The sequence below is a fragment of the Manihot esculenta genome, chromosome 1 (assembly GCF_001659605.2).
Source record: "Manihot esculenta cultivar AM560-2 chromosome 1, M.esculenta_v8, whole genome shotgun sequence".
Taxonomy (NCBI): domain Eukaryota; kingdom Viridiplantae; phylum Streptophyta; class Magnoliopsida; order Malpighiales; family Euphorbiaceae; genus Manihot; species Manihot esculenta.
The window spans coordinates 17,629,945-17,642,136 of NC_035161.2; the positions used below are offsets into that span (position 1 = coordinate 17,629,945).

Below are 12,192 nucleotides of genomic sequence, written 5' to 3' on the forward strand. Positions count from 1 at the left end.
CCCCAAGAGACATCACGTGCTCCCTTGACTAGAGCATGTATTCATGAAAAAGGGAGCCCCATTCACAGCAGCAGATGCAGTACTTATAATAAGTCATGTTTAAAGTCGCAAAAACTGTTCCATTCCTATATTGTGCTTTCATCTCATACACCAATCAATATTACACTTGGTGCTTATAAGTGGTGAACGCCTATCTCAATTCCCTAATCAACAAGTCATCATTATTTTTAAATTTGATCCTAGCTGTAGCAAAGAAATGCAGTTTATAATTGAGTTTAAAAGTACAACATGAACATTAAAAATGAAGATGGAATTACCAGGATATAAGAATTGGCGAGAGAGAGAGGGGGGGGGGGGGGGGGGAATGCTGCCACAGTGACGAAAATGTGTTACTGGAATGACCAAACTAAATTGCAAAAACAAATATGTTTATGCGAGGGGAGAATGGTTTTCAGTGTGAATTTCTGCAACCACAGCCATTAACAGCATCTCTGTCTACACAATTCGCTCCAACTCTCTTGCATAACTCAGAGTCTGATTGATGAGTTGTAGAGATGGTATTTCCTTGCAAGGGGCAGATTCTTTTGCCTTCTGGAAAATTACTAGACCATTCTTTATTTCCCACTCAGGATGCTCCTGCATTATACAATGAAACTTATTTCTCTTTCTGCAACATTTGAAATGCAGGATAAGTTTCCCCCCAGCTAAAACCACATGACGTTTGCAACGTCACAAAAGCTTAACCAGGACTTATAACCAAATTTGAAAAAAGTGCAAGAGGCATTTCAACTTAATCCATATATTTATATGCTCAATGAGAAAATTTAATCATCACTTAAATGACAATCACACAGATATTGAAAAAACCTGACAAAAAAAAAAGGATATTGAAAAGAAAAATCAATTGCGAAAAATACCTCCTTAATGTACTGAAAAAGTTCATCATCAGAAGAAAAGAGCAACATTCGGCTGGCATCACTAATTGAAAGATAATCATATGCCTTCTCACTGCATCCAGCTATTTCATCCCTGGAAGTAATATAACATAAATTCATAAGAATGCTAGAATGCACAAAATAAATAAATAAATAATATCAGAAGCACATTTACTATAGGTAAGCTATTGTTCATATGCTTCTGTGTAAGGTTGAGTAAGCTATCCAATTTTATTTGGTTTAGTATCCCAAATTAGTTTCAACTAGTATTAATTAGTTGATAAACTATAAATACCTAATGTCTAGGGTTTTATTAGATAGTGCTAGTGTGATTATTATGCAGAATTAATCATTATGAGAATTCATTTCTCAATGGGCAGTTAAGCTATTATATAAATCATATTAAAGCAAATTACCTCACTGTCTTTGCCAAAAGATCCATAAAATAATCATAGGTTTTGTATGGCACAGTTTGTTTTGCGCTCAACACACGGTTGTAAGCTCCTTCCATGAATGATTGCTCCAACTCCACAGCATGCTTGATGCAAGGATTTTCCAAAGCAGCGGGTGATAGCAGTTCCAGTTCAGTATGGAATTCAGCAATTCTATTCTGCACTAGGAGTCTCAAAAGATTGAGACCTAAGATCATGTACTCCTGGGAAGATGGAGGGAGACGGCTACTTCTCCATTGAAGAATAAAAAGGTAAGTCATGAACATCAACAACTTAATTATAATAATGTCCAGCATACGCATCAACATACAAGACACCTAATGTAATAATAATAATAATAATAATAAATAATTAAAAAAATTAAAAATGACCAGCTGTTTCATTGTCTAAACCAGATTATTCTTGAACCTTCTTTATGCAAGTGTCAGAATTGTCTGCTACATAAAAGCAGAACAGTAGAAAGTGAAAGCCAAATTCTCTCTTCCATAAAGGAAAACAACATAATATGTCTGGTTCAGGAAAACTTTGCAACATTACTTTATGGATAATGTCCCCTTCATGAGGTCAGATTGAGCACAAGTAAAAAATTTGAGTAAAAAGATATCCTGCTTATGGTAGGATTAGCAACAGTTGGGACAGCCATATGGCTCTGGTACTAAGGTTATTATATCTAATGGAAGGAAGGCATATTATGCAGGACCTTCCACTAGGGATTTTAGGAAGAAATTTGGAAATTTAATTTAGTAGTATTTTCTTATTTTGGAATCCTAATCCTAATAGTATTAGGATTAGTTTATAAATAACTTTACAATTCAGTCATTTTTTAGAGCTTATTATTATTGATATTATATTAACAATTGAGAATTAACAGAAGATTTGAGAGTTCCACTCCTTTTTCCCATTTGGGTGTTCTTGAATCTTTATCAGCATTGTCATGCTATTGAGAAACTATCAAATGATGAAAATTTTGGATAATACTACTAGCAGAATGAAGGTGTTCCCCCAAGAGTTAGTTACGAGACAATAGATGTGTTCACAGGAAGACTTGGCAATTCATATTAATCCTGATTTGCAGATTAAAATGATTGTAACAAAATCATCCGTTTGGAACTATTCCAAGCAAATTACCATCATTTTCAGTTTCAAAGAAATTATATTGCACTCACTTGCACAAAAGGAATCACACACTTTAAAAAACATTTGTCAATGCCCTTCAAACTCAAGTTAGTATAAAAGAATTTTAAAGTCCTCAATATTATTTACTCAATGTTCACACTATTACATATGAGTCTAGTAGTAGTTAAGAAGGGAGTTATATTTTGTGAAGATGTTTGGAGGTTGTTACAGATCTATCAGGAAAAAAGGAATTGGCTGGAACAGTCAATTCTAACTGCCTTTAGAAGAAACTGGCCTATAAAAGAGATGGAATAGCTCCAAGATTGTCATTCTGAAATTCTAATCAATAAAAATCTATTTTCTCCTCCTCTGTAAATTCTTCTTCTCTTAATTTTCTCTTCTTCTCTTTCTCCCCTTCATTTCTCTATTTCTTCTCTAATTTCTATTATTCTGTGACGGAGAATCTGGTTATGTAACAATTGGTATCACAGCTGTTCGATCAGTGGGCAACTACTGGAAATTGTTTCATTGGAGTTGTATCTATGGCAGATCAGTAGTAGTCTTCCCAAATACCAGGTTACTTCTGTTCTTTTCTCTTCCTCTCTTCCTTTCTTCCTCATTCTGCGTCTTCTCTAAGATTCCTTCCTTCTTTTCCTCTCTTCTTCTTCTTCTTCTTCTTCTTCTTCTTTTTCTTCTTTTCTGATTACCCTCTTCCTCCCTCCTACTTTCTTCCATCTCTCTCCCTCTATTCAGATTTCTTTCTTGTTCTCCCTTACTTGGAATTCTTCTTCTTCCTACTTTCTTTCTTTTTCCCAAAAATTTCCTCCCTTGAGTCATTTTGCTTCTTGAAAATCAATTACTCTTTCTTGATTTTCTTTGTTTTCTTGAAATTCTTGAATCATAGAAGCGCAATATTTGATACAAATTTTTCTTAATAGAGTTCAAGAAATTCTATATATAAGATTCTAAGAACAAATGGAGCGTTTAGAACAAAGATTTGAAAAAGTGATTCAAGAAATAGAAAGTTTAGATCAGAAATGGAAATATTTGAGCAATCAATTCAAGTGAGAAAGAAGAAGATTGCAGTCTTTGTTAATGAAACTCAAATTTTTGAAAAGCCTAGTGAAGAACAAGGTGTCTTATGTCAAACTTCTAATAAGAAAGACAAAGCCACCAAGATGGAGCATGAGTTTTTTCTTGACACATCTAATGTAAGTGAGGTTTATGAGGAGAAGAATGATGAAGATGGTGACGACCTCTCATACTATGGCTCTTCATTTTGCCATGCCGTATTCATGTCGATACAACACTACATGGGATACGACAAGGAATATGCGTCCAACACATCCATGCACTCGGACACTTTAATGACATATTCATTTATAGTTAATAAAGCATCCGTTTCTCTCAAAATAAAAAGCATGTATTTAGATAAAAGTAATTATTTGAATGTATTTTGGATTATGTATTTGATTGTAGCTGATCATCTACTTAGACTATATATAACTTTATATTTTTTTATTCTAGTTTATTTTATATAATATAATGAATCCAAACATCTGTGTCTAAATTTATATCTATATCCCCGTATTGTCAGTTTAGAAAGTTTTCAGGTCAGGCATAGGGATATGCACACATTTTTGACACTCTTATCCGAGTCCAAATAACAAAGTGACAATAGGCAACTAGAGTCTAAAATCAGGACAATATTAGTTGAATCTGAAGTGTTTGCACAACTCATTCCCAAAACTGAATGTTTTGCTACTGAAATTTTTCAAAATGTTCTAGGAAAAAAGAAAGATGAAGGTGTCACAAAAGGTGTGAGTATTGGGAACGAGTGGCAGTATTTTGGGAGCCAAGTTGGTGACTTCACTTGTTGTCATCCTAGACTTCTTATGGAAGATAAATGGGAAATAGCTAGAAAAGAAAGGAAGAAAGTTATGACATCAAGTTCATTTGTGATCTTGAAGGAACAAGCATGAGAAATTTGGAGAAGGAACAGGAAGAAAGTTTAGCATCTTCACCCAAGCTTTATGGGTCATTTCACTGGAGTTACATTTCTTACTAGCAAAGGAGGTTATTTAGGATGACAGAACCTTTGCAGTTTCAGTTTCAAACTTTGAGCATTCTTGGGGACAAGAATGCACTCATGGACGGAGTAGTGTTAGATATAAGAGTCTAGTAGTAGTTAAGAAGGGAGTTATATTCTGTATATATGTTTGGAGGTTGTTACTACTGCAGAAACAGTTAATTTTAGCTGTCTTTAGAAGAAACTGACCTATAAAAGAGATGGAATAGCTCCAAGATTGTCACTCTGAAATTGTAATCAATAAAGATCTATTTTCTCCTCTTTCTTAGTTCTCTCTTCTTCTCTTCCTCCCCTTTATTTCTCTGTTTATTCTCTAATTTCCATTATTCTGTGATGGAGAATCTGGTTATGTAACACACACCTTCTCCAAAATTCGTGTCCCAGCAATATAATTCCACAGAAAACTTCAGTTGCTACATTATAGCCTATTACAGAAAGAACATAAAAACATATAATTGATGGACATGACTCTTATCCGATGTGTTTTATGCTGAATAAGACTCATGCTCCACAAGTAGGTGAGATAAATGATTAGATCTTATGTCCAAGGCGTAATTTAAACTACAACTTTGGCAAAATTCATTCGAGGCACATTTAAGTTACCTGGCATCAGTATAATATGGCTTCAACTGAAAGAAATCTCTTTCAAAGGCATCCTGATCCCCAATCTTCACACTTAAAAGAACGGCATGCTCGTATATATCCCCTGAAAAACTTCAACATGCAAAAATAAGAGAGAGAGGGAGATAGAGAGAGCTGAGAAACAAAGGAAAAAATAGAGAAAATATTGAAAAATCAAGAATTCAATTTCAGAAGAAACACAATCAAGTGTCACATTACTTGCTAATGTCAATTCGTGAACAGCATTAGGCGTATCTTCAAACAAAGGTGGCAGGCTTCGAAATCCAGTCAACATAACCTGCAAGAAGATCAATCACACAGCCAATGCCTCTTCATTAGCACCACAAAACCCAAAACACCCAAGACGAGGGTTCCGCAAGTTTATCTAAACTTCCTACTCCACATCATTACTAATACATCAAATATATCATAGTTGTTCCAAACAAAAATCCAAATAAACAAGCTTAAAGGAACAAACTAGTATAAATTAGAGACAGAAAATAGCGAATTAAAGTAAAAAGAATACAAAAGTAAATTGTATTAGGGTTTAGTTTAGATGATGATATTGTCAAATTACCTTGAGCTTAGAAAGCAGATCGCTGCAAGTGTCAACATCCTCTCGCATACCAGCTGCTTTGAATCTCTCGAATAGCTGCGAGACCTCCGTTAGCTTATGATCCATTTCTCTCTGTCCCTACCTACAAGCGTTTCTTCTGTGTTCGCCGATGTTGCTTCGTCTTTGAGCTTTTAATGGCTTTCTTTTGAAGAAAAGAATGGGTAAATCAATATTAGGTCATTGTTAAAAAAAAAAATTAATATTAGGTCGATGTGAATATTACTTATTTAATTTCGGTTAAAGCTAAATTTAGCCCGCACTATATATCAATGCCATGCCAAATTTTATTTATTATTTTGAAATTCGTTTCATTTATCCGTTTCATTTAGGAAAATTTTTTCATATTTTTTGGTATTTGTAATTCAAAATAATCGGTTAATTAAAAATATTTTTTTATTAGGGAAAATTACTTTGTAGTCCCTGAGGTTTAACGTAATTAACACTTCTGTCCCTCTATTTTGGCGACCCAACACTTAAGTCCCCCACTTTCTTTTCTGTCCAACTTCGTAGTCCTTCAGTCCAAAATAGCCGTTTGGGACACGTGAATTGACAAAATTAACCTTCTTCTTCTTCTTCTTTCTCCTTTTCCTGCAACTTCTTCTTCTTCTTCTTCTTCTTTCTTCTTCTTCTTCTTCTTCTTCTTCTTCTTCTTTCTTCTTCCTTCTTCTTCTTCTTCTTCTTTCTTCTTCTTCTTCTTCTTCTTCTTCTTCCTACTCTTTCTACAGCAGCTTCTTCTTCTTCTTCTTCTTCTTCTTCTTCTTCTTCTTCTTCTTTCTTCTTCTTCTTCTTCTTCCTACTCTTTCTGCAGCAGCTTCTTCTTCTTCTTTCTTCTTCTTCTTCTTCTTCTTCTTCTTCTTCTTCTTCTTCTTCTTCTTCTTCTTCTTCTTCTTCTTCTTCTTCTTCTTCAACTGGAGAGAGAAAGCATGAAAGAGAAAAAAAAAAAAAAGGAATTTCACATTAAGAGAAGGGTATTTCTGGAAAAAATTATCACCTCTCACTTTTGACTCTTTGACCAAACGATTTAAATGGACGGAAGGACTACGAATTTGGACGGAAGAGAAAGTGAGGGACTTAAGTGTTGGGTCGCCAAAATAGAGGGACAGAAGTGTTAATTACGTTAAACCTCAGGGACTAAAAAGTAAATTTCCCTTTTTATTAACTAAAAATTAAGGAGCATTATAATTAAAACATTTATAATAATTTATATTTATATTTAATATTTTAAATTTTAAATGATAAAATCAAATCTTCTTAATTTATCATAATTATAATTAAAATTACTAAATTAAATTTATATAAATTAATAATAAATTATAATATAATCCTTAAAATTTTATATTATTAATAAAATATATAATTCTTTAATTTAAATTTTATATTAAAGTTAAATATATTTTACATTTATTATATATATTATTAAATATATTATATTAAATAAATTTTTATTATAAAAAAAATCATATATAAATAATATACATTAAAATATTTCATTAAATGTTAACTCAAATATATTTTTTATATTTGAAAAACTTTACTTCATAATAATAATATTTTAAATGATGTTAGTTGGGATTACATTGATGAAATGGCCAAAATAGAGCTGTGATGTGATTGGTTGAAACCTACAAGAAAGAGAATATAAGGTGGTGGTGGGTGTTCACGGCAGACACTCTGACACTCAAGTCAGTAAACTGAGAAACAGAATAAATCCAATGAATCGCTTAAAATTTAAATAGTATAAAAGAATGGCGTACCTTTACCTCTGTAATTTTTCTCATTTTATACTGTGGGCGGTGATGTGGTCGATTGCTTGATAAGGGATATTTCCATCTAATAAATTGGCAATCCCGTGATTACAAGTATAATGGAGATACGCTGAGCTATATGCCTATTACCGGTAACTTCGTGCCGAGACTCACCCTATCAAGGGAGGACGATTCTTGATGATAATTCACTGGGTGTTATGGTGTCTGGATCTTCCTTCCCTCAGGCTGCACTGTATTTTCCACTTACCAGATCCTTGCCACGTGGACTTATCTTGTGGTGACAGCTTACGACTTACTTTGAGCTCTCCCTACTGGTCTTCGATTCTTCATATTCGAATGTGACAGTTTGACTTACTGGTTATGTGGCATAATTTGATTATTGGTATTGTTTTATCTTCCCTTAGTCATGATGGTGGTCTAATTTTTCGAGCCATATTAAAGATTTTGCTAGTTGTACCATTGTATAAGAACCCTCCTTTCTTTTTTATTGTGTTTGCGACTATCGTCTGCAGGAGGCATGAAATGTGGCACTTTCTTTCTTCTTTTTGAGGATAACCAGATCTGTGTGGAGGATATCATAATGGTCTATGATGAGCAGCTAAAGGTGGATCTTCATGAGGGTGCAAACATACTACTGAGGGCTACAACCAACCCGACTATAATGCCTTTTCAGTGTCGCGATTTTTTAGTCTTCATGAAGGTGTAAGCATATTGCTTAGCTCTGGGGGCTGCAATCAGCCTGACTCTAATGCCTTTTTTAGTGTTGCAATCCTAAGGAAAGGAGTTGGATTGTACAAGATTGATTTAGAGGGCAAGGCTAGGAAGATAGTTGGAGAGACAGTCCTTCGTACGGCCTTTCAAACGACGTCTTTCCAGAGGATAAAATTGAGTTTCTGCTAATAGATTTTTAGAAGATTTTCATGTAATAGAGACTCTGCCTAAGTTCCTTTTATCCCCTTTTAATCTTTTTGTAATGAAAATGCATATCTTGCATATCTTATTCGGCAACAAAAACATATTCATCTGTAGGTTTTAACATCCAATTTAATAAATATACCTTATAGAATTTCAGAGGAATAGAATGAATACCCGGACATGTGGCTTGGCAAGTACTTGCCTTTGCACCATAAGATGCCTTGGGCATTTTTGTAATAAGGGGTTTTTACTTAATTATTTATCTAGACTCTTTGTTATGAGGCTCGTCTTATCGATATTATCCTTTGATTGGTATCGCCTTCATCTTTTAGGGATTAGTATACTCCTCTTGTGGTTGTCTAGTGCAGATGACCTGTTTATAAGGACCAACGCCTAGCTCGTGGCCTAGCGAAATTTGCCTTGTGGGCTTAATTAGTGGGATCAACGCCCGAATGGTCTAAGGGGAACTGTCCTGTGACCTAGTCTAGCGAAAACTACTTTGTGGTCTTGTTTAGTTGGACCAATGCTTGAATGATTTGGTGGGAACCGTCTTGTAACCTGACTTGGTGAAAACTACTTTTGTGCCTTTATTTACTGGGACCAACGCCCGAATAGTCTGGCGAGAACCGTTTTGTAACCTAACCTGGAGAAAATTACCTTGTAGCCTTTTCTTATCTCATTAATCTTTCTTTCTTTCAAGGAAGGCAATCAATCGTTCCTTATCACTAAAGCACACAATATATGAAAGAAATATCTCATTAACTTGTTATCGATAAAATTTTCTCAAATTATAAATATTCCAAATGTGGGTAATAAATTGACCATCTAGTTTGGCTAGCTTATATGAACCCAGACGAATAACCTTTGAGACCTTAAACGGTCCTTTCCAATTCTCACCCAGCTTACCAGGCTTGGCATTACCACTTGTTATATCCATTCTTTTGAGGACTAAGTTACCCATATTAAAGGCTCGCGGCCTGACTTTACTGTTGAACATTCTAGACATTTTATTTTTATAAACTGCCATTCTGATTGTAGCCTTTTCTCGTAGGAATTCGATTTAGTCTAAGTTGAATTGCATATCTTCGAGATTTGAAATTTCAGAGTATTGTGTCCTAAAGCTGCTTACTTGTACTTCCACAGGGATGACTGCCTTAGCCCCATATACAATGGAAAAGGGTGTTTCTCCTATAGTTGTTCTGGGAGTGGTCCTATATACCCATAGTATGTGAGGTAACTCCTCCAGCCAGTTACCTTCGGCTTGGTTGAGCCTTTTCTTCAACCCTTGTAAGATGGTTCTGTTTGTGATCTCTGTCATACCATTGGACTGAGAGTGATAGGCTGAGCTAAACCTCAAGCCAATTTTCCATTTCTTGCAAAATTCTTTAAACCTGGTGCTTGCAAACTGAGTTTCATTATTGGTGATTACTATTTTTGGTATTTTGAATTGGGTGAATATATTTTTGCTGGCGAAAAAGATTACATATTGGGTAGTGATGGACTGTACTGCCTCAACTTCCGCCCATTTGCTGAAGTGATCTATTGCCACAATAACAAACTTCCTTAACCTGGATACCTTAGGGAACGGGCTAAGAATATCTATTTTCCACTGAAAAAAAGGCCAGAGGCTTCCAATAGCTGCTTGCATTTCTCCTGGAGTCCTTGGGATGCTTGCATGTTCTTAGTATCTTCAGCACTTCTGGACGAGTTGCTTCACATTCTGCATTATCATCGGCCAGAAGTATCCTTACCTGAATGCTTTCTGGGTGATTTTCTCCTTTATGCCTCCCGCGATCACTTTCATGGATATCCTTTAGGATTTTCTAGCCTTCATCCTCTATAACACATCGCACCCATGATTGTATGGAGGACCTCCTGTATAACTATCCTTTAATTAATATGTATTTGGAAGACTTTCTTATTACCTATTTAGCTGATAACTCATCAGTTGGAAGATCATCTTATGTAAAAAATTTGTATACTGGTATCATTCATGATTCCCTTTTTTCTATAGAAAAAGACTCTTCCACCTCTGTTGCTGGAGTGTGTAATTCCTCAAACTGAAATGGTTGAGTCAAGTGCTACTCACCCATCGCTGCCATCTTGGCTAGAAGATCCACCTCTTCATTGTTGCCTCTGGCTACTTGGCGAAGTTTGAAACTGCCTTGCCTATCTTTGATCTTCTCCGTTAATGACCGAACCTTTTTCTCGTATTTGACAATACTCGATTCTCGAACTTTGAATTGTCTTTGGCACTGATTAACAACCAATTGTGAGTCACTATAAAAATAATAGATTTATGTATACCTAACTCATTGATGATTCTTAGAGCTATTATTACAGTCTCATACTCGGCTACATTATTGGTGGCATTGAAGGCAAGTTTTGCCATATACCAAAGCTTTATACCAGTTTGAGACTGAAACAGAATCCTAATTCCTAAACCCTTAGCCTCGTAAGCTCCATCTGCCCAAACTTTTCACTTTTCTATGGCTGCTTTAAAGGACTCTGAAGGTTCTAACGGCGAAATTATTTTCGCGATAAAATCGGCTAGTATCTGGGCCATCATGGCCTTCCTTGGAACATACTTGATATCATAGGCCGATAATATTATTGCCCAAGTAGATAATCGCCCTAACTCTGGCCTATACAGGACCTTTCGCAGAAGATAATCGATTTTGACTTCTATGGTGTGTGACTCGAAGTATAGTCTTAACTTTATGGCAGATATGAGAAATGCAAATACTAATTTTTCGAGAGGAGGGTAATTCAACTCTACTCCTTTCAAAACTTGATTGGCATAATATACTGGGCTGTGAACGAACACCGAGCAAATTGTTTCCTGTGTCACAGACAAATACATAAACAAAACTTCACCTTCGATGGGCAGGCTTAACAATGAAAGAGATGATAAAATGGTTATCAGATTTTCAAAAGCCTCTATACATTCTTTCCCCACTCAAACTTACCTTTGCCTTTTAAGACTTTGAAGAATGGGAAACACCTTTCTTCGGAGCATAATATGAAGCAACCCAGGGCAGTGAATCGCCCATTCAACCTTTATACTTCATTATATATTTTGGATAACACTAATTTTCTCAGGGTTCGCCTCTATGCCTCTCTTTGAGATGATGTACCCTAGAAACTTCCCAACATTTATCTAAAAGTACAGTTTTCAGGATTCAACTTCATACCTACTTTGTCTAGGACATCAAAAACTTTATGGATATTTTCTGGATGGTCTTCTAATGATCGGCTCTTTACCACCATGTTATCTACATATACCTCAACGGTTGATCTCACCATGTCTTTAAAGATTTCTTATACCAGCCTTTGGTATGTCACTCCTGCATTTTTTAAACCAGAAAGCATTACTTTGTAGCAGTAAACTCCTTCTGTTATGAACGTCGTCTACTTTACATCATCGACGTCTATAATGATTTGGTGGTATCTTGAAATGGCATCAAGAAAGGAAACCATTGTGTGACCCAAGTTCGAGTCTACTAATCTGTCGATGGATGGTAATGGATAATGATCTTTTGGACATGCTTTATCATATCAGTGAAGTCTACACACATCCTTCATTTTTCGTTAGCTTTCTTTACCAAGACCGCATTGGCCAATTATGTGGGATACTGAACTTCTTTTATCAATCTTGCACTTAAAAGCTTATCAACCTCCT

The 12,192-nt window shown here is 35.3% G+C and overlaps 1 protein-coding gene across 2 annotated transcripts; it reads right to left on the bottom strand.

Annotated features, from left to right (window-relative positions):
- Positions 1-244: 244 nt before the first annotated feature.
- LOC110626902 (26S proteasome non-ATPase regulatory subunit 8 homolog A) lies at positions 245-5,988 on the bottom strand. Of its 2 annotated transcripts, none has more exons than XM_021773082.2 (6): positions 5,791-5,988; positions 5,433-5,511; positions 5,196-5,298; positions 1,352-1,612; positions 918-1,029; positions 245-636 (listed from the first exon to the last, which is right to left on the bottom strand). In XM_021773082.2, exons 1-6 carry the CDS (start codon positions 5,893-5,895, stop codon positions 496-498), a joined length of 801 nt encoding a protein of 266 aa, XP_021628774.2. In that variant the 5' UTR covers positions 5,896-5,988; the 3' UTR covers positions 245-495. The 2 variants fall into 2 exon arrangements, with proteins under 2 accessions (XP_021628774.2, XP_021628773.2); XM_021773081.2 differs by having other exon boundaries at positions 1,352-1,615; positions 5,791-5,986.
- Positions 5,989-12,192: the final 6,204 nt, after the last annotated feature.

Coding starts and splice junctions, on each gene's coding strand:
- LOC110626902 (XM_021773081.2), bottom strand. CDS start 5,895: ATGGATCATAAGCTAACGGAGGTCTCGCAGCTATTCGAGAGATTCAAA. Junction 5,299..5,432: donor TCACGAATTGACATTAGCAA/GTAATGTGACAC, acceptor GAAGTTTTTCAG/GGGATATATACGAGCATGCC. Junction 1,616..5,195: donor CCATATTATACTGATGCCAG/GTAACTTAAATG, acceptor TCAATGGAGAAG/TAGCCGTCTCCCTCCATCTT.